Source organism: Trypanosoma brucei, chromosome 3 (genome assembly GCF_000210295.1).
Source record: "Trypanosoma brucei gambiense DAL972 chromosome 3, complete sequence".
NCBI classification, from domain to species: domain Eukaryota; phylum Euglenozoa; class Kinetoplastea; order Trypanosomatida; family Trypanosomatidae; genus Trypanosoma; species Trypanosoma brucei.
Genome location: NC_026736.1, coordinates 161144 through 181968, shown reverse-complemented (window position 1 = coordinate 181968; position 20825 = coordinate 161144). Strand labels below are relative to the sequence as shown.

General features: G+C 47.3%; 12 protein-coding genes across 12 annotated transcripts; 2 read left to right on the top strand and 10 right to left on the bottom strand.

The window, feature by feature from the left end:
* Nucleotides 1-1596: 1596 nt before the first annotated feature.
* Nucleotides 1597-2670, bottom strand: TbgDal_III730 (hypothetical protein, conserved; the record flags this gene model as incomplete). The annotated part of the gene is made up of 1 exon (XM_011773725.1): nt 1597-2670. The coding sequence occupies one exon, from the start codon at nt 2668-2670 to the stop codon at nt 1597-1599; it is 1074 nt and encodes a 357-aa protein (XP_011772027.1).
* Nucleotides 2671-3411: 741 nt separating this feature from the next.
* TbgDal_III720 (hypothetical protein, conserved) lies at nt 3412-4893 on the bottom strand (the record flags this gene model as incomplete). The annotated part of the gene is made up of 1 exon (XM_011773724.1): nt 3412-4893. The coding sequence occupies one exon, from the start codon at nt 4891-4893 to the stop codon at nt 3412-3414; it is 1482 nt and encodes a 493-aa protein (XP_011772026.1).
* A 43-nt stretch (nt 4894-4936) lies between these two features.
* TbgDal_III710 (hypothetical protein, unlikely) lies at nt 4937-5347 on the top strand (the record flags this gene model as incomplete). The annotated part of the gene is made up of 1 exon (XM_011773723.1): nt 4937-5347. One exon carries the CDS (start codon nt 4937-4939, stop codon nt 5345-5347), a length of 411 nt encoding a protein of 136 aa, XP_011772025.1.
* Nucleotides 5348-7165: 1818 nt separating this feature from the next.
* Nucleotides 7166-8968, bottom strand: TbgDal_III700 (hypothetical protein, conserved; the record flags this gene model as incomplete). Its single annotated transcript, XM_011773722.1, has 1 exon — nt 7166-8968. The coding sequence occupies one exon, from the start codon at nt 8966-8968 to the stop codon at nt 7166-7168; it is 1803 nt and encodes a 600-aa protein (XP_011772024.1).
* A 760-nt stretch (nt 8969-9728) lies between these two features.
* On the bottom strand, nt 9729-10271 carry TbgDal_III690 (frataxin-like, mitochondrial precursor, putative; the record flags this gene model as incomplete). Its single annotated transcript, XM_011773721.1, has 1 exon — nt 9729-10271. One exon carries the CDS (start codon nt 10269-10271, stop codon nt 9729-9731), a length of 543 nt encoding a protein of 180 aa, XP_011772023.1.
* Nucleotides 10272-10358: 87 nt separating this feature from the next.
* TbgDal_III680 (hypothetical protein, unlikely) lies at nt 10359-10703 on the bottom strand (the record flags this gene model as incomplete). Its single annotated transcript, XM_011773720.1, has 1 exon — nt 10359-10703. The coding sequence occupies one exon, from the start codon at nt 10701-10703 to the stop codon at nt 10359-10361; it is 345 nt and encodes a 114-aa protein (XP_011772022.1).
* Nucleotides 10704-11060: 357 nt separating this feature from the next.
* TbgDal_III670 (hypothetical protein, conserved) lies at nt 11061-12632 on the bottom strand (the record flags this gene model as incomplete). Its single annotated transcript, XM_011773719.1, has 1 exon — nt 11061-12632. The coding sequence occupies one exon, from the start codon at nt 12630-12632 to the stop codon at nt 11061-11063; it is 1572 nt and encodes a 523-aa protein (XP_011772021.1).
* A 590-nt stretch (nt 12633-13222) lies between these two features.
* TbgDal_III660 (hypothetical protein, conserved) lies at nt 13223-15325 on the bottom strand (the record flags this gene model as incomplete). Its single annotated transcript, XM_011773718.1, has 1 exon — nt 13223-15325. The coding sequence occupies one exon, from the start codon at nt 15323-15325 to the stop codon at nt 13223-13225; it is 2103 nt and encodes a 700-aa protein (XP_011772020.1).
* Nucleotides 15326-15772: 447 nt separating this feature from the next.
* On the bottom strand, nt 15773-16885 carry TbgDal_III650 (hypothetical protein, conserved; the record flags this gene model as incomplete). Its single annotated transcript, XM_011773717.1, has 1 exon — nt 15773-16885. The coding sequence occupies one exon, from the start codon at nt 16883-16885 to the stop codon at nt 15773-15775; it is 1113 nt and encodes a 370-aa protein (XP_011772019.1).
* Nucleotides 16886-17830: 945 nt separating this feature from the next.
* On the bottom strand, nt 17831-18040 carry TbgDal_III640 (protein transport protein sec61 gamma subunit,putative; the record flags this gene model as incomplete). The annotated part of the gene is made up of 1 exon (XM_011773716.1): nt 17831-18040. One exon carries the CDS (start codon nt 18038-18040, stop codon nt 17831-17833), a length of 210 nt encoding a protein of 69 aa, XP_011772018.1.
* A 124-nt stretch (nt 18041-18164) lies between these two features.
* TbgDal_III630 (hypothetical protein, unlikely) lies at nt 18165-18653 on the top strand (the record flags this gene model as incomplete). Its single annotated transcript, XM_011773715.1, has 1 exon — nt 18165-18653. The coding sequence occupies one exon, from the start codon at nt 18165-18167 to the stop codon at nt 18651-18653; it is 489 nt and encodes a 162-aa protein (XP_011772017.1).
* An 808-nt stretch (nt 18654-19461) lies between these two features.
* On the bottom strand, nt 19462-20724 carry TbgDal_III620 (hypothetical protein, conserved; the record flags this gene model as incomplete). Its single annotated transcript, XM_011773714.1, has 1 exon — nt 19462-20724. One exon carries the CDS (start codon nt 20722-20724, stop codon nt 19462-19464), a length of 1263 nt encoding a protein of 420 aa, XP_011772016.1.
* Nucleotides 20725-20825: the final 101 nt, after the last annotated feature.

The following is a 20825-nucleotide window of genomic DNA, read 5'->3' as shown; positions in this document are numbered from 1 at the left end:
GCAAAATAGTATACGATACCGTGTTAAGATCATCCCAAATGGTCGCGCGGACCGAACGCGAATCCCCCCCCCCCAAATACACAAGTAAAGAAAAAAAAGAAAAAAAATATATATATGCGAATTCTCTCAGTAGAGAACTCAATATGAATTGCTTAGGGAAGGGGCAGAGAATGGAGTTGGATTACTCAGCCAGGGATAACTTGTATTTGTGCTCGCGTCATGTTGTGTTTCAGACTAGAGGTGTCATTTGCACAGATAGATTCACATCATTGTTCCAACAGAAAGAGTAAATAAGGGGCGACGAATGATAGGGTGTGAAGGAAGGAATAAATAACTCAGAATCAAACGAAGTATAAGTTTCGTCAAGACATTTCGTACGACAAGAGTGAAACGTTATAGTCATCAGTGGTTTCATTTGTGGTAGCAGTGGTGGCGCCAACACCGCATCATGGCAGGAAATCGTAGCGACTGGGATCTGTCCACAAGCTGGGAGAAATATTTTCCTTCTTCGCTTTCCCTGGGAATGCCATTACTGCCTCGATTTCCTTGCAGCATATGAAACTCATGGCCTCCAATATCTACATTTTTTTTTTTTGCTTTACTGTTAGCTAAATAGATGGGGTGTTATGTGGCCTTAGAAAGAGGGAAAGGAAAATTAGAGTGACAAGAATGAAAAGAGGTTAACAAAAAAAATGATTTTGCAAAGTTCTCTGTTGAAAACAAAGAAACTAATGCCCCTTGAAGAGTGGTCCCCCTCCTCTTACAATCGCTTCTTCTGTGTGAAAACATGTTGCAATGCAAGCATATCCTTCCTTAGATAGTCATAACGCGTTCATTATACCTTAAATCACTTCCGAACACAAATTCCTATATTATTTTTAGTCCGCATATTACTCCTCCCCACGTCAAGTAACGCTCTAATCACCTTCCCCCCCTAACGCACTGTTTATGATGTGATATTTCCACGGTCGTTACTTTTATCTCCCCTTTTTGTTTTCACTTATTTCTTGATGTTCACTGTGCATTTGCAACCTCTTTGGAATGGTTGCTTCGTATTATTCTTCCGCTTTACTGTTAGCGGAAATAATTCACATTTAAAATGATCCTTTCACGCTGGACAGTTGCTTCGGGAACCCTCTTCTTTTCAATGAAGGTATTACACTTTCCTTAACTTCCCTTCGTTGCGGCATGGGGGGGGGCGAACAAATGATTTATGACGGAGGGTGCGCAGCGATCGTATCGAACGAGTTAAACGGCATTCTTCATTCTTTGATTTTTTTTTCCTTTCTTTCTTTCTTTCTTCATTCCTCCATTAATAAACTTTTTTTAAATTTTTCCTTTTTCTCTCTCTCTCATCACTTTTTTTTTATCCTGCTTTTCCATCGCCCACCCCTCAAGCCACTCTTGAAGGTGACCTCCGGTTTGTCGAAGGTTGTGTGTTTGCTTCCATTTATAATCCCTCAGCATTAAACATCTTTTGGCACCCCATCATCCACTTTTGGGTGAAAAACCCGCCCCTTCCCTCTCCATGCGGTCGTGTTTCCTCCGTTAAAAAAAGAAAAAAAGAAAAAAGAAAAACATCAACGGAAAGTCGCCTCATCTCCGCAGTTCCTCCCACTTGCAGGGTTCCGCCGGTGCTGCGGAAGACCTCGGGGGCCCGCGATTCCTACGACCCGCACCGCCTTCTTCAGGTGGCGCATTTCCCTCACCAGCAGCTGCTGTCACCATTGGAGGTGCCTGCACCATCGGTTCATCGCGCCAATTCGCAAGACTTCCAAAACTTTGTCCCTTAACTCCACCACCACCACCGCCACCACGTCCACGGCGACGGTCCAAATCGGTTTCACTTCGGCGGTTTTCCCGCAGCGTCGGTTGAAACTCCGGTTGGGCCGTTGGGGCCTCCGTGCGCCAACTGGAAAAATCCGGTGGACCAACAGGACTGAGCAGACCTTCATTAGGTCGTGTAGCAGTTCCTAGCGTATCACGGGAGAGGTCGGATAGTACATGCAAGTCGTTTCGGCTTCCAAACCCGGAACGGCTGCCCAAATCCTTTTCCCTCTCATTCGGTTGCGTAGATCCAAACGCATCACGAGTTAAGTTAACGTTCTGAAGTGCAGGGTTTTGTTGGGGTTGTCCCGCATTTTGGCGAGAAAGTCCACCACTATGGCCGCGTAACCGTTCCACCTGCTTGGGCGTGGCTAAATCTACGTATAACTTACGCCCTTTAACAAGTGATTGGTCCATCGCGAGGGCAATAAGAAGGGCCTGAGGCGTTTTAAACTCTACAAATGCGAAACTTTTACCATCCTGATTAATAAGCCGTGATGTCACAACAACATCTTCGTGAAAGTTACGCAGAAACTCCTCCTCGGTTGTTCCGTTGCGGAGGTTTCCAAAATGCGCTACATATGGTGGCTCCAGGTCTTCTATTCCCCTTCGCCGTGTGACTTGCTCCGATGGGGCCTCGCGGAAACCACCGCTTTCAACTAGAACATTGTTGGCTGTACGACTGTAATCCCTCTTGGCAAGTTTCTCTTCCAACACCTGCTCCTGCGTTTTTTCCTGAGGCACCACAACTGCCCAGTCTAAATTGTCCTCCGGGATGTAGTCAACATTGAAGTCCACAATATTAAGCGTCTTTCCACGCCCTCCTTTCTTTTTTGCCGGCATATTTTTTGTTTATTTATTTATTATGATTATTTTTTTTTTTCGGTTATATAATTATATATCGTTTGTTTTCCCCTTTAATTAGCCACTGCTCGTATGGTACACGCGCACTCTGATTACACAAATATAGGGAAAAGAAAGTTTTTTTTGTAAAAAATTCCAGTCATTAGACAGAAAGGCACCGATAAAAGATTTAGTATAATGAAAGTATTTGACAGGACCAACTAATGGTATGAATGTAAATGAAATTCGAAAAAAGAAAAAGAACAAAAACAAAAACACAAAACAACGGCGGAGCGGCAAAACACTACCCAAGTAGACGAGCACCGAATCTTCACAGGCAGAAAAGCATCAACTTTTCCCTTATATATATATATATATATATAAAGAGAGAGGGGGGGGGAGGAAAAAAAAAAGGAAAAAGTAAGCTCCTCGGTGCACAGAAGAAGAAAAAAAATTACAATAAAATAACAAGAAAGGAATGGAAGGGAAACTAAGGTACATATAACACCAAGAGGCTTTCCCCTCCGAATCTCCTCCTGCTTGAGAAACACGTCTTGCGGGCAACTAGTCGGGTGTTAGAAGGAGAGGATCCGGCCTGTCATGACACCACCTTCTTTTTTTGTTTTGTTTTGTTTTGTTGTCGTTGTTGTTGTTCTTTATTATTTTCCCCCCTTTTCGTCTCTTTTGAAGGAAACACACCGTTTCCCCGCAAGAACGTCTACCGAATTTGTATGTGAAACTTCACTTAGTTTCGTATTGCTCGGTGTCGTGGCATTTAAGAGCTGCTTTAGCTTCGCTCAAACCACGCTCCATTAGAGATACAAGCGATGCATCACCTTGCCTGAGACAATTTGCCCGCACACCTTCCGCCTCCCTAATGGTATCTTGCAAAGCCGTGCGGTTGTTTATTTCTCCAGCCGTTGCTGTGGCGAGCGCACGACATAACGCGCCATATTCATCATCAAACTCTCCCTGACGCCATTGTTGGTTGTCATGAAGAACTTTGTATGCATCTTCAAGTTTCTTTAACTTGGCATTCATCTCACTGATTTCAAGCCGTAATTGCGCCACGCCGTTATCGAGTGGAGTCGACATCCCACCGATATTTCCCTCATCTCCCCTACTTTTGTTACTTCTGCTAACGCTAGTATTTGGTGATGGTGTCACTCTTCCAGTAGCGCTACCACTTAAATGAGAGCGCAAACGGTATTGCAACTCCTGGTGCTCGCGAAGCAATTTTGACTTTTGTGCCAAAAGTGCCCCCTTTTCCACCCGCCACGCCTCCAGCGCTTCTAATTCCTCTTGTTTCCATTCCTTGCCTCTAGTTTTACTCACAACATCGGTTTCACCCGCATAAGTGCATTTGCCATCACTGGTGGATTCCATTGCACTGAACCCCCTCGCAATGCACAACCGCTCATGTTCTGCGGCTTCTCTCGCTATAAGTACTTCCAACTCATGCAGCAGGGAACGCATTGCGACCCTCGTTTCTTGTAGGTGCTGTTTGTGCCACTCGACGTCGGCTGTCGTTTCGATAGGTTTTGCCCACGCATCAACTTCCTGTTGGAGAAAATAAAAATCCATACGGACCTTTTCCCCATTTACCGGTAGTCGTGGACCAAGCGTAAATCGTGTTGGCGACTCACACATCTCTGGAACCGCGGGAAGCGGTGATTGTTCTTCCACCTGTGTAACTTCTCTTAGTTCAGTGCCTTGCGGGGTGGAGGGCGCGGCACCACTTGTATCTGCTGAAATGCTGCTACATTTTCTCGGTGTCACTTCCTCAACAACATATTCATCAAATGGCAACAACCGCGACACTCCATTGGGTTGTCCTGTTGCTAAAACTCTGTGCATCACCGGGTGCGGTGTCGGAAGTGGGGCAGTCGATGGTATAATATCATCATCATCATCGTCATCATCATAATGGGCAGCAGCACTGCACGGCAGTTCCATTTTCGCTGAGGGGGAAACATCTTGTGTGCTTGGTGTATTAACTAATGAAAACCCTGGTGGCGCATGTTCACACTCATCTGTCCCCGCAGAAGTCGTTTTCCTGGTTACAGAAAAGTAACGAGAGCACGATCTTTTGGGTGTTCTGCGCGGGGGGCCGCCCGCCAACCTCACACCTTCAAAAAGTAACGGGCCGCGAGTTTTCGGTATTGGCGGAGGTTCAACGTTGGTGTCATCCGTTCGAACGCTGCCTTCAGAACCCGAAAACATCAGCGATGTATTTGTGATATTTATTCCCCCTTCTAATATATATATGTATGTTTATTTATATGCGCCCTTACACCCTCTTTTTGCTTGTGCCTTAGCGCCCACCACTTACTTCTCTTACTACGCTTCAAACGAAATAAAGGACAGCCCAGGCGATACAGAGACAAAAGGCAAAAAAAAAAACGAAAAGAAGGAAGAGAAAGAGGCCACAGCGTGCGTGCGTGGGTGTGGTTGTGTTTGTGTGGAAGTGACAAAGAAAAATTGTGAAGCAAAAGAAAACAGAGATACGAACGTGAGAGAGCGCATGGCGCAGCACACACGTGTCAAATCCCCGCCCCAATTAAAAGGAAAATACTTGACGGACTTGGGAGGAAACCCATCGGGGCGGGCACGTCATCAACTGATGTACGAAGTGAAAGTCTCCAAGTTTTGCCTTTCATGTACACTTTCAAACTGAGAACCGACAACGGAAGGTGACCAAACAAAGAGAATGGATGAGTGAATGAGTGAATAAACCAATCAATCAAACAGTCAAGGGGAGAAGGAAGAAAAAAAAAAGGAAATAACGATGGAGACATAATAGCCGCACAGATTGCGCATGCTCACACGGTTTCATATGGAATTTTTAGCTTGCCAACACAACCACTTATGCGTGCGCTTGTATGGGCCCCTTTCATCTCCTTCCGTCCACCCATCTTTTACACTCCGTTGATCGTCCTGCACATCGCGGATGAAGTTTTGACGAAAACGACCAACAACACATAAAAGAAAGAAAAAAGATAAAAAAAAATGATCATAATGATTATAAAAATAGAGAAGGAGGGTCATATTGCTTTTCTTTTTCTTTTCTTGTTTGTTTTGTTTTGTTTTGTCTTGCTTTGCATTCCGATGGTGAATACCGAGTTTGGTTAATGTTTTGCCGCTACACTACACACAAAACCCATCATGCAAACACAAAGATAAACGTACACAGCGCAGAAACACCCTCAGTGGGCACACACATTTGCACACCAAGAAGCATAGAGCAATGATTACCTAATTACATGATGCCCAACACACCAGAGAAGCAACCAAATACCTTCAGCATCCGAAACTACACTTCTACATTCACATATATACATTGTAATTGCTTCGTAAGTTTCTTTTCCTTTTCCCTCCTTTCTTTTCGGTTTTGTTTTATTATTATCATTTGTTGTTGTTGCTGCTGTTCCTTTCCCCTCTCCTCTCTCGTGTTATGTTGAGCACTTATATTGACAAACCAACAAAAGCTCTCAACAATAATGTGCTTAACTGTGTGGCGTCCTTTTCCTCTCATCTCCTTCCTCCGCCGTTACTTCTCCCTCTCAAACTGTATGTCCGAACAAATAAAAGAAACAAACATCAAAAATGACGAAAACTAATCAAAAAGGGGAAAGGGAGCAAAGCAGAATAGAGTGGAGTGGTGAAGTAAAAGGAAAAGGAAAAAGAAAACAAATAAACAATCCGTGGTAAAAAAGGCCCCACTCAGGCACGTGCCAAGTATACTCTCATGTCAGCAGATGGGATTGCGAGTGACCCGATGGCGCAGCAGCTGTTTTTCACTTTCATTTTCATTTTTTTTTGTTTCTAGAGGGAACGAATAGATATCTTTCATTCCCCGCTTTCGCCCGTTTATTACTGTTGGGTTTAGCTTAGATATTCCGTCTTTATATCCCATTTTATCTGTGTGTGCAGTGGGTAAGTGAAGGCGAAAACAACCAAAAGCGAAATGGCCAACACTCTGTAGAACATTGAGTAGCAAGGAAAATTCGGTTGCAAACCACCACACGTGGTTCGAAAAGTTTGTTGCTAACATGCCACTCGATTCGACGCCGCAAGAATTCCCTTCTGGGAAGTGGTAAAGACTTGCTAATTTATTCCTCACACTCCAACCAATCATCGGATGTCATTGCCTTCGCAAATGCGCACACAGACATATACGCACTTCGACTTATTACTTTTCCTTGGCTTACAAACCAAGTTCATTTCCTCCTATTTTATTCACACAAACTATTCACACATTTCATTTTTTTTAAAAAAGGGAATATATATATATATATATGTATAGATATAGATATATAAATATTTTTTCCCCCTTTGTGAGCCTTTTAATTCCCTTTTCGTATCATAACTCACATTCGCTTCGGATCTCCAGTATGTCAATGCTATCGTCGACTTCGACTCCTGATGCCCCTCTTTTCGTCACGGGCACCGGCAACACCCGCGAAGTCGCTCAGGCAATTTTCACAGAACCATTTTAAGCAGTCGATTCCTTCTCTGAAGCTTGTTCCTCCCTCATTTCTTCCTTTTCTTCCACTGTTTCGCTACGGTTCACACTCGCGTGCGGAGAGGCCCTATTGGACCCGTCAACAGTTGGCGGTGCGACGGCGCTGTCGGCTCTGGGCTCGGGCTCCTGCTCGGAATCCCTTTCCACGGGCGCAGAAGCTTCATCCCCCACTCGCCGTCGGTTGTCAGGTTCAGCATCCTCCTTTACTTCTGTCGGGAGTTCCCCTTTAGTATCGGTCACATTTCGTCCTGTTAGACGCCTGGCGTTTGAGTCAGCGGCACTTCCTCCAGCATCAACGGCATCTTGCGTGAGAGCAGCTCCCCCTCCAGACGGCCGCGTCGCAGCGGACTCAACCGAACCCCCTTTATTGAACGGTCTCCGCGCAGGAGAAGTTGACCCACTTGCCATTCGCCCCGCTGCGTCAGCCGGAACAATGCTCTCCTCGTTAATCTCTTCATCAGTAACGACAGCCGCCGCATTCATTGCTTGCAACTCAGTGCGCTTGCGATATGACATTTCAACGAACACAACGTGCTGAGGAGGAACACTGCGGCGGTTACGCCTACGCATCGCGCGCATTGGGGCCTCTTTGCTTTCGGCTCTCCCGGCCGCCAATGGCACGGCGGTTCCTGACGCAGTACTGGGTCGCGCAGCAATTGGCCCAGTTGGAATGGTGGGCACCACTGCTGATCCAAAGCACCGGCGTTGTACTGTAGATCGGTGGATCAGGTTATTAGTACCGACTCGAGGAGTGTGGATGGACGGCGCGCGACCCGTCCGGGGAGTACGAGGCCCGCGACCCGCGGAAATTCGGTCCCCGAGGCTCAGGGCGCGTGTTGCACTAACGGAGTGTGCGATGGCAGACCGCGACAGAGGCGGAACCGTCATGTTTCGAGGCGTGGCACTTGAAGTGGGGTTTTCATTTACATCGGCGGCACCTCGCGTCCTCCGAGTCTTCGACGTCGACCTCGAGTCTTTCGCAGCTCTTGCGGCAGCTCCTGAGATTGCCTTATAATAAGGTGTTGGTGCCTCCTTGTAGTTCGTCCTCCTCCTGTTCTGGGGCGCAGCTGCTGCCTGTTCCGAAGCCTCATCCGTGACTAGAGAAGCCACGGCCTTCGGTAACTTCTTAACCTTCTTCTTTGCAGATTTCTTTTCTTTCTTTGATGTATTTCCATTTATATCTCCAACATCGCACTCGTCACGGGCTGCAGCCGCAACCTCGTCTTCTTCACCTGGTCCGTTCCCATGACGCGCTCTGAGAGCCCTTGTCTCGTCAAAAGGGTGGTCATCCAGAATACTCTGCACCTCATCCGGTGTGGCGTTCTCTTCCAGCGACAGCACTAACTGCACAAAAAGTTTATTGCCGTCTGCGCGCAAGCTGGATACGCGGATGCAAGTATCCGGCAGATTTGTTGCTTCCACCGCCTCCCTATGGAGCGTTTTCTGGACAGCATCGTAGGAGACGGAAAGAAGCTCTGACCACTCGCCACCCTCAATAATCTTTTGATACAATGTAACGGCAGCGGAGTCATCATGTCCTCTTGCCTCCGCCTCCTCACTCTCCACCCCGTTTCTGTTTTGAATTTCGTCGGAATCGCTTCGTTGGTGCTGTACAGGCGCCTCCGCTTCCGCTTCAGGCTCATCTCCGTCGGATTGAAGTGCGTTTGCACTGCGTTGTTCCTGCACAGCCTCCTGCGGGGTTGGTTCCTCCGCTGGTGGGTTAGTCCTATCGACTGTATCCACCACACTACCAGTCTGTTCCTCGACCAACATATTCTTGCAGTCACGAAAGAGTTGTTGTACTGGATTTTATTGTATTTCCGTCTTTACTCTATCCTTTCCTCCCCGTATTCCTTTGTTTTCCTCCTACTTGCTACTACTGTGCTCAGTACGTCCTTCCTTTTTTTTTTCTTTCCTAAGTATCAATGGCGATATTAATCACAAGTATATATACTTTTTATTTCCCTTCGGTACCAATTAAGCGAAATGTGAGAAAAGATGCTCAAGTTGGTTTGTTAGAATCATGAAAGGAAACAATGGCGCCCCGCTGCAACCATGCGGTGCATGGGAGTTAATTGTCACGACACCTTTTCCTCTTCTTGTCGTTCCCATTAAACAAACAATCACACATTAACTACAACAAGGACGCGATACATGCTCACGCAAATGAATTGAAACCACCTTCACACACACTCAACAGATACCAAAGCTGTCGCAGGACTATGTCTTGAATTCAACAACAATTTTCCTCGTCATTCTCCCGAGGCGACTGTTCACACATGGACGTTCAGTTCATCCACCCATTCACGCCACGCCACGCTATCCGCTCTCATATCAACGAACACTCAAAATGTAATGTTCAACATCACTTTTTCTCCCTTTCCCCTTGTCACACATTCGCCCCGGTACGTGAAGGAACGACATCCATAATTAAAACGAACCCACGCGTCCACACGTTACGTTGGGTTGCTCCCGACGCTCAGGTCAGCCATACGCCCCAATACACGCGTATGCACACGCAAACGGTTCAACACTATTCGGTTTCTCCAGCCCCTGAACTCAAACTCACTTCAGTTCCCACCACTTCACTGAGTTCCTTTTCAAGTCTCTCTTCCAATGAATGCCCGTCAGCATCTGCGCGCCATTCCACACTGCCGGTGGCAGATGTTGTCATGTCGTAATGATGCGGGCCCGATAGCGGCGAAGAAAGCCATAACTGAACATTGGGTGCCTGTTTATTAAGTACAAATGTCCCCCTCGATGTCGTTTCGATCACAAGCACTCCACCGGCGAGGTTCACATCCTCCAACGTGTCCGTGTCGCCAATTGTCTCCAGAGCGCTCTCAACTCGCTCAAGAAAAGTGTCAGCTGCGGTGTTGTAAGCGACGTCGGTGAATCCATCCATTCCTAACTTCGCGGGGTGCCACCCTTTGGACTCGCATCTCGCTGTCGTGGTGCTAAATTGTCTTTCTTCCCTTCCACTTCCTGATGTGGTTGGTTTTGCGCGTCCATGAGGACGGAGGTAAACTAACGACCGTAGCACTGCACTGGTGGTGGCGCAACATGTGCGCCGCATCCGGTGTTACAAAAAAGCTCCACTCAGTTGCTGATGTACAGATGCTGGTGTGAACAAACACACGCCAGTTTATGATTACACCCACTATCACCACACTGTCCGTGTTAATGCTCGCTTTTTTTCTCTTTTTTTTTTTTGCACGTATATGTAAACAATATGAAAAAAAAGGAGGAGGCAACAAAAAGGAGTGAGAAGCGATTGGGTAGCATAGTGGGACGTCGCCATGAGGCCCGAGAAGACACTCATACCCATCTCTAGGGCTTTGCAGGTCAACACATGTGAAATTAACGACAGAGACGCAAAATAAATATAATAGACCAAAAGTGATAAGTATAGAAATGAGGCAATAAAAAAAAAAAAGAGAGTAATGCACGTATACGTTACCCAACCCAAAGAAAAGTGTTTTTTCTCTCTCTCTATATATATATACATGTGTATTGCAGCACTGGCCAGTGGACGCACTGATCCCCCTAGTTCATTTATGAGTACTTAATACCTGTTTCCCATTGAGTAGGGAACTCTTTTTTTTTTTTTTGTGCACCAACTGCAACTCTTATTCTAATAGTTGATCATTAAATCTAGTTCCTTTGAAGTGTGCACTGTACCGGCTCAGTGCACACGAAGCATGACGATAAATATTAGACTAGTCACCTCAAATTCACAAAACACGCATTCCTTTGCGCTCACCTACGAAAATGCACATTTACGATCCCTCTATGGATGTATCAAATCCGTTACATCCCACAATGGTTAACTTCACCCGCAAACCGCATCCATTTTTGTCGCCCCTCAAAGTTGACGCGCCGCCCTCTTTTGCAGTACATTTTCAGCCCACAAACCACGCGCCACCGTTGACACATCGTTTGAAGTGCGCCATGGGCCCACACGCCGGTGGTCCGCCTCATCACCAGCTTGAGGCCACTTCTGTTTTGCCTTTGCTTCACCCACCGCATTGAGAAGACGCCGCGCCACATTTTCCAGCCTGCGCTCCTCCAAACGGTTTCTGCATTCCCCACCCTTTTGAGGACCTCCGACGTCACGGCCGCTTCCCCCTCCTTTGGGGCGATTGGGTGAGTTTTGTCGGCCATACAAAAGCTGCGCACGAACTCGGCGCTCCACGTCATCGTAAAGCATCGGTGTCCACGAATCCGATGGCCCCTGACGAGGGTGCTGACTTTGGTGCGACTCGTGTTCCTTTACTAATCCACCACGGCGTTTTTTCAACAACTTTTGAGCTGGAGCTTTGAGCGATTGTTTACTTCTTGTGTGCAACCTGCTGGACTCCCGAACTTCATCACAGTCATCATCCCCACTGCTATAATAGTTGTCCTGTTCCTCCTTAAAATGGCCCCTCTTCCCCCATTTCCCATGGCCATCTTTACTATCATCGCTGAGAATATAACGAAGCTTTTCGCTATCACGTTCTACAAGTCGTTCCAGTAGTTCCACTCGCCGTTTTAATGTGTACTCCTTCGACTCATACATATCCTTCATGGCACTCAAATGATTTTCATGAGCCTCACGCTGCTGCTTCAACTTCTTCTCCAGAGCAGTGCATCGCTGCTGAGCCTCCAACAAGTCTTCTCGAACCTCTAACTCCCTCCATCCGGGAAAAACGGATTGCTCGCCTCTCCCAGCGCCGCACTGCTGCTGCAGTTCCCATGACGACTCGCACTTTGATAAGCCGCCTTCCATGGAATAATCCTTTTTGAACGATCTCGTAGGTGGAGGATCATACCCACGTCTATTTGCCTCCCCTTGAAGGCGCCTCATTATAATCCTCCTGCACTGTTCCAAATCCCCGGAAAAATCTTGCACAAGGAACTGCGTTGACTCCCGAAGAATGCGCAACTCACCGCGCAGCTCCTTCACAGTCCCGTTAAGGCACGTTGCCAAAAGTGACCGAAATGTATCTATACGTGAGCGCAAACCAATAAGGGCCTCCTCCATACCATCGTTATGAGAATCGAGACGACGAAACATTTGACGCACTTTCTGAAGTTGTTGGGTTGCTGTCGGTGGTTCAACCTCCTTTACATCATTGTCATGACATGCCCCCTTGACCCTTGGCGTCTTTGGAGGTATCACCGCAGTTTCTGTACGATACGAAGGCATGGCGGGTGCTTTACTGTTCGGAGGGGGACTTCCATAATTTGAGTCCCCTCCTGCCGTCCTTGGGGAAATGCAACTATTTGATCCAGTTGCATATTTTGTGAAGGCATCGCCCATATATTCTCTACTATGGTCGGAAAATCTATTTATTATTTCATCAACATCACTGCCAAAAGCTGATGAATCGCTTGAAGAGGAAATACGATCCGGTCGGTCCGTCGTTGTCCGTTGCGAAGGTGATCGATCCATTTTCCCCCTTCTTCCTGACCCTTCAAAAAAGCATACAAAACTACAAAAAGGAAACGCAAGGAACACATGAAAGGAAAAAAAAAGAAAAAGAAGCAAGAAGTTAATGATTAAATTAAGAAGGGAATAACAAAGAAATAGTCCCTGCGAAAAGGCAAATAGTGAAGTAAGTCTCAAAAAAAAAAATGAACACGCGCTTCTCGGAGTGGGATGGGAGGGGGAAGTAGCAAAACAAAATAAGCATGCGTATCCGATAGCAAATCAAGTGCGTGGTGTGCCACTAAAGGAAAAGAAGGAACATGAAAGAGCAATGAGCCGGGAACTCAGCAGATGCAATTATAATGGCACAAATAAAAAGAACGAGCATCTGTGGGAAAAGTAAAGGAGGTGAAGAGCAAGAAAACAAAAATGCCCCCTTTTCTCACATGGTGGGAACTCGCGTTTTTCTCTATCTGTACTTTTTTTTTTTTTGAATTTTACTATATCTCTCCATTCCCCTGAGCTACAGGAGATTCAACATTCCTTTCCTTTCCGTTTTGTTATATATAATGTATATACGTTTATGTACACCAACCTTGGTGGCAACAAAATCATTATGACTCCCTACTAGGGAACTCACCGTAATCATCCAGCGTGGGGCCCGGAGCTCTCTCCCGTGTTACCGAAGATTCCCTACTGAAACCCATTTCCACGCGCTCGCCAACTGGAACTACGGTCGCTTGAGCATCATCTTCCATGCCTGGAAGCATGCCAGCGGTATCCATTGAATTAGAGAGACTAATATATGATTCCCATAACAGATTCCTGAAGTCGGAGAGTGACAATCCATCCCAAGCCTCTCCACGTCGGTGGGGGTCCCGCAAATGCATTGCATGGCTGCAAAGTTTCCTCAAGGCAACGGGCAACCTCCGTGGCACAATGCTACCAACCGGTATGCTTACTCTAACCGAAACCGAGACGTTGTCGTCGTCATTCATGTTATCTGCCTCGAAGACATGCCTCGCAAGTTCTTCCTGCTTTGTGAGCAAGCGATAAGGTGGTTCATTATTCACTAAAGCTAACAAAAGTTGTGCCATCGCGTAAGTTGGGCGACAGCTTGCATGTGGGTGAGGTCGCCACCTGCTATATGGCCCTCCGTCCACATACACCGGAGGGTTATACATCGCCGCCCAGCCACCAGGAGCAAAGAGCTCAACGCAACGGCGTTGCTGCACACTACTACCACAAAATGGTGGTGCTACCATGTCGTGGTCATATTCCTCTTGAATATCTCCGTAGCCGTCGTCACATGTTGGCCATGCGCTTCCCCCAAATTCTCCGGGTTCGTGGCAACATTCATGTTGGCTTCTTCTTGGCACCGTTATGGGGCACACATAAATATTTGAGGGTGACACCACTGTCCATGCATCAAGTACTTCTTCAGGCATATTCCCCTCTTCCATCAGTATATATTGAAGAGCATCGGCAACCTGCAGTGTAATAGCAATGGCTTCCCTGACCGTAAAGGGCCTCCGCTCCACGAAAAGAACTTCGTGAAGAGTTTTAAACGTTTCGTTGCCAATATAGTTGTCCACTTCTCGGACAACGTACGAGGTTAGGTAGGGGCTTTCCTCATTCAATAACTCAGCCTTAAGATATTTCATGTCCTCTATCATGTATCCGAGGTCCAAAACAGGGGCTGAGGAAGGGCCAACACCACCATCATCGGCTGCAGTCACGTTTTCCTCAGTAGCATCACAACCATTGGCTGACTGAGATCGACTACTGTTTTCGCCACTGAACTGGCTGCTAGTATCAACATCTGGATCACAGTCGTTGTCGTCGTCCGGTTGGCACAAAAATGGCACCTTTTCCGTGAAGGCACCGGTGAAGGGGACAAGATTCGGATGGCACCAGCGTGCTCGTGCAACCATGTCCTGCACGAAGTTCGTCACTGTTGTCGGTGGAATGGTGCGGTTCGCCGTCTGTTCCAACTGGTAAAGCAAAACTGGTGTTTTTCCATAGCGATACCCATTATAGAGAGAAAACACATGAAGCTCCGAATCGGCATAAGGCGGCGGCGGCACATCCTCCCCAGGGGGTGTGAGGTCCTCCAGTGGTACTCGCCACCTGCTAAGCGTTTGCCTCCGAAACATATCGATAACATCTTGCTCTGTCAAGGCGTCAGGAGGGGCACCTCCTCTAGTCTCCCCTGTATCACTTTCCTCACCCGACGAGGAATCGAAAGATCCACGTGCCCTGTCCATCCTTGATTCCACATCCGCCCATCCACCCAACTTTTCAAGGTACACACGTGCATCCACTTGCTCATCCGCACGCACAGCCAACAGATCCTCCCCAACCCATGAATCTGTCATCTGCAACTGCCACACACACGGAATCCGTTCAAACAATGCCGCAAACAGCGCCCGACATGTGAGGTGCCGCTCCAAAAGGAGCAACCAGCCACCATGCCGCATGCGCTGCACAAGCATGTCAGCTGATGCAAAAACCGTTAGTAGCTGAGGTGTGGGCGCCCCATTAGGTAACTTACGTAAAGTGTTATACACCTGCTGAAGCCGACGAGACAACAGCTCACACTGTGCATGGTTGATGCAAACAGTCAGCGCCTCCTGTCGTATGGAGCGAACATGTGACTCGAGGGTACTCGCAAGGAACGAGGAGAGGGTGTGGTGCCGGCCTTCTTCGCTATTCATCAGTAAGTGGTTGTTAGGTGCGTGAGCTGCTGGACGGAACAGGAAAGAACCTTCAAGAAGATAAACCTCTATAGAACGACTGTGTCGCAGCCTATATACTAACCTAACCTGGTACTACAACTATTAAAGTTCTTCTTCACTTCGTTTTGTTCTTTTTCCTTCAATTATCTTTTATATACCTTTCTGCCTTCAGACCACCAGAATGTGATACCGTCAAAAAAAGAAAAGGGGGCAGTACGAGCAGTGGGGCACCCAGTGAAAAGCAGTGAATAGATTGGGAACGGGGGAGGGGTCACACAAGTCGGTGTTAAAAAAATTCAACAGGTAAAGCACGCTGCGGCAGCACGTTACACAAAAACAACAACCTACGAAAAACTGTGAACAACCGTAACTTTTGGTACCCTTCAAGGAAGTGAGAAAGACTGCATCTCCCTGATGTGGGTATTACTAGTAAAAGTCCTCCACCCCAAATTCATTGGGAACTTCAGAAGAACCATTGACGGTCGAAGGGGTTTCATTGACGCTTGAGTTGGCCGCAGTCGCCGCAGTTCGACCTGTCAAATGCTCACCCCCCAACGGTACACGCGTTCGGTTTCGCAATTCCGCCTCTCCCGCCTCAATGTAATGCACAACTGAAGCAAGGTCCCGGTCACCCATACCTGCATCGGATGCAGCGGCCAGCGAGCGGAGCGCGGCATCGAAAACCGGAAACGGTTCATCCTCCCCACCGCGCTTAGGCAGCGAGGCATCCAAATGGGCGAGGTCAGACAACAGCCGATCAACACTAACGGCAGACGTAGGGGGGGTTTTATCTGGGTTACGTATGAGGTCCTGCAATAGTGGGGCGTTTCGGCGCAGCATTGTGCTGCTTCCCCATGAGGCATCAAGAACCTGCACAAGTTTGCTTTGGTCTTCGATGCCGAGGGCATGGGCCATTGAAAGAGCCTCAGCTGCTGCTGCGTTGTGCGAGGCCACGAGGGCTTGCGATATCATCTTCGCCGCGGTCCCGCTACCACTCTCGCCCATATGAAACACGTTATCAGCGTACATGTGAAATATCGGCAGCATCTTCTGAAAGGTCTCTGCGTCACCACCAACCATCAGCAGCAGTTGTCCATTGAAGCAAGCACGTGGGCTCCCACTCATTGGCGCATCGAGAAAGTAAGCACCCCGGCGAGCCGCTTCGTGCGCGCATTCACGCGAGGTTTCGGCATCCACAGTGGTGTGATCCACAATGATTTGACCTTTGCGCGCGTTCATGATAAGTGACTCATTATCTTCTAGTAGTGCGTGTCGCGATGCCTTAACATCAGCTAGGGCAAGCACAATCACGTCACACCATTTTGTCATCGTGGAATAGCGGTCGTGGATACGCATAGCACAAGTTGCCCCATCAACCGAAAGATCGTCGCACACCCGCTTCGCTTTACTGAGTGCCCTGCTATGGATCTGTAAATACATGGCACTGCGTGCTTTGAAGCCAAGATTGCGTGCAATGGGAACTCCCATGTTACCCATGCCCACTACACCAACGTTAAGGGAGCGTTTAATGGCCGACATGTTTCACACTTCGTGTTAACGGCGCAGATTTCTGAAACTGCTACTGTTGTTCTTGGCACAATTGGGGCAATAAGACCCGGGTAGCAGAGGAAACAACAAACCTCCAAATGATTCCCTTCCCCACCCCTCACCTTGTGCTTCTGCGTGTGTGTGCGGCTGCTTCGCACCCTCCCTTTGTCGCCAATTATATTTCGAAGGAAAAAGAAAAAAAGAAAAGAAAAGTGAAGTGAAGTGAAGTGATGTAAATGAATGAGAGATGAAAATAACATCAAGGAGACAAATAGAAATGAGCAGTGCCTCCAGGGTGTGTGTGGGAGGGGATAATCACTGAGTGAATAACGGGATATTTTAAACTGCAGCACGCAGTCGTAACTCTGAAAAATGAGACAAGGTAAACCGGGCACCAGCAACGTGGAGTTAACTTGCAGCTAATATTTTTTCCCTTTTTTCTGCTGCTTTTCCTCAGATGTGTTTCATCTTTTCTTCTTTTTTTTTTTGCTTAATTGCTTACTGTTTCCGTATAGAGGGGGAGGGGGTGCACATGCTAACGCACCTTCAAGTGTGTGCTGGAGCAACCCGCGACACGCATCGCCGCAATCTCTTATTTCATATGACGGAATTTAGAAAAAAAAACAACGAGAAACCTCATAGTATCACTTCTCCATTCTACAGCTTTTATTCGGCACATCCCTTCTGTTCATTTTTTTTGTCTTTTTCTACTTCTTTCCCGGCAGCAATTCCTTAATGACAGCACCCTTCAAAATGAAACAATAAAACGACAATATATTTAAATATGGAAAAAAAAACAACCAATCAAATGAAGAAAGAGGAAGGGTGCATCTGGTGGAGTTACTCCATAAGGTGATGGTACCTGACAGGTAACGCCATAACAAAATATGTCCGTCCGCCTGTGGTGTTTCTGCAATTTGACCCGCCAGATGCTGCTCAAGCGCCGAGTACAACATTATTAATTGGAATGAAAACAACCTTAACGAAGAAGCCTAAAAGGCCCATCACCACAAACCCCACGAGTGTGGCCATGGCTGAGGCGTTGAACTCGCTGTAATTTGGCTTCTGGCATTTACGCACAAGCATGCGGCTGTTGCGCGCAAAGGCAGTCATGGGGTGGATCACGGTTTCATCCAGGAAATCCATTGCCACCTTATTATTATTATCCTCGGCGTGATATCACTTCCTGAAACTTGGGTGGCGGTGGACGCACAGTTGAAACAGTAGTAACCAAGAAGTAAACAAAAAAAAATGGTAAGCTGAGGTGACTATGGTTGGGCTCCTCGGCTGTGGTTTAGTCTGCTTTGCTGAAAACTTCCTTACAATTGCAAATAAAAAAGATATGAAATTGGAAAAAAAACCGAAAGAAACAGCAAATGAAATAGGGGAAAGGAGAAATGACAACAGTAGCAAAGAGAACAAGAAAAAAAGGGGGGAAAGGGAAAAAGAAAAGAAATGGAAGGAAGGAAGTAAAACGTTGGCACGCGTACGGCCGCTACTCACCGAATGTTACACTGCCCAAAAGTGTGGTGATGATGTTGATGAAATAAAGGGAGATAAGGAAAACTCTATAACTGTGAAAAGGAAGGAAACAAAAAATCCGCCGCACTCGCCCTTTATTATGCCCGCATGCAGTGTTCCCCACCTCCACCATTTACTGATAACAATATCAATAATAACAACTCGTCACCCGCGGGTCAAGTCGTATGACAACGTCAAACAAACATTAACACGCAGAAGGGGGAGGGGGAGGAAATAAAGTTGTAAAGAGTGGACGGTAATATCAATAAAGATATAATTGAATATATGAGTGTAACGGGAGAAAATAAGAAAATGTGTTTGCGTGCGCGTGTGTGTGTGTGAATGTTGGAAACATAATGCAAAATTATCCCGCTAAATGAGTTATAGAACTCCCTCTTTGCATCCTTCACTCATCTCTTCGCAGTGAAGAAACGAGGTAGCAGCGTCCACCAATGTCTATGTCATCTGCACACCGTTAGGCATCAACCGCGTGAAGGTGAAGTGGGCGTGGTCAGAAGAAACGAGAGGAAATAGATGTCCACGCGTGTGCGCTTATATATCCATATGTATGTGCACGTATGTGAGTGAAGCAATATACGTATATATGCATTTATGTGTAAACGTCACCTACTTCGAGGAAGCCGCTATGCCTCCTCCGTTTATTTACCTTCTCTCTTTTTTACTTCGGTTATTTTTATTTACTTGACTTCTACTTTGGAATCTAAACGCTGCACCTGCTGAGAGGCCTCTATCCCTTTTTCTTTTTCTCTCTTCCGTTTTGTTTGTGTGCCTTCTACAAGACGAGGGACCACATGTGACTTCGTATCACTCCGCCACTCGTTTCTTGAATCGTGTGTTTTTATCGCTCCTTCTGCGGCACACGGTTAATACTCCCGTTGTCAAAACTGTGTGGTGGCAAATCGGCCATACGTACACAACGTACATGCGACTGTTTATCTATGCATGTGATTGGTTGTGTCTACTCATTCCTGAGGTTGCGCTCACATGTGCAAGTGAGTGGGGAATCCTTCTTCCAATACCTCTACTTAAGGTGCTGCTGGCATTAGATCACCCGCGTAGAAACCTTCTTCCGCGTCAAGAGAAGGATTTTCATCTCGCTGCAGTAGGGGCTCTATCCGGGCGTCATGGTTAGGTAAGCAGAAGAAGACAACACTACATCGACTACTTCCGCCTCTCACGTTCCGCACTCGATGCGGTGTCGCCTCTAACAACCCGCCAGTCCACTTCTCAAGGAACAACCCCGCGTTTACAAGCAATGCATCATTCAGCACAGGGACCGGATTGAACTGTTCCGACTCATTGTCCCAAACCTCCAATCCACCGAGAGCGTCCTGTGCGAGGAGTGTGACAGTACTGAGGTCCTTGTGCGAATCCAGCCGCAACACGGCGTTTTCTTCATCTTCATTAACCAACGGCTGTCCTCGAGCTGTCTTGCGACGTAGAACTTTGACACCCTTGGGGTTCGAGGCGCTCTGCACTCCCTTAACCTCTACACCACCACGTGTCCGAGCCCCTTGTCCGAACCTCGGATAATACTTTGCTTGTAAGTCGAAGTCAAGTTTGTTGTGGAACTGTGTGAAGTATTCGAGATCGTATCCGCTATCAGGATCAGGACCACCCTGTGGAATGCTGGGTCTGACGCCCAAACCACAACTTATATGCCGCAGCACATCGAGGGCGACCTCGCTGCAAAGGTCATAATACGCCAGTATCATCTCACGATAATCTGCCATGAAGGCGTGCACACCATTGGGGTCTCCACTACCATCCTTAGGGTGAGTTAGAAGTGAATCCCATGCATTTCTCCGGCTAATCAGTGGCAAATACTCATCGCGTTGCCAACCGCTCAATCTGTAGTACGGTTCCCGTAATTCCACGGGGCTCTGCACCTCGCGGCCAACGGAAAAGCACTCGATCGCATCATCCACGCCGCCTGCGCCAATATAACGGTAATACCCCCGAAAACCCGAGGATGTTTTAATGCTTTCTAATTCGTATGGGGTCATTGCCCTGATTGGCTTACGGGGGGCTATTAGTTTCTTGGAGAACTTCTCTTTCCTCGTTCTCTGCTTTTCCTCCGGGAGGTCCAACAAATAACGCTCAAAAAAGATGCGACTATCGCGGTGAACTTGATCTAATATCTCCCACTGTATAAACGGATGCTGCACGTAGCAGTAACCGTGCTTTTGCAGGGCTTCCAAGAGCGAGTTGCTTGCCTCCTCCGTCACATTCTCCGGCCCGCGACCTAGTCTAACGAGAGTTGTGAAAAGCGAAAAAGTACGACGCATGCTTTCCCTACAGTTTACCTGATCTGTGTGTATGAGCGTCGTACAAATATGTCCGTCTTGTAAGTTCACACGTACTAAACCACGGCGTGCTGGGGCAATGA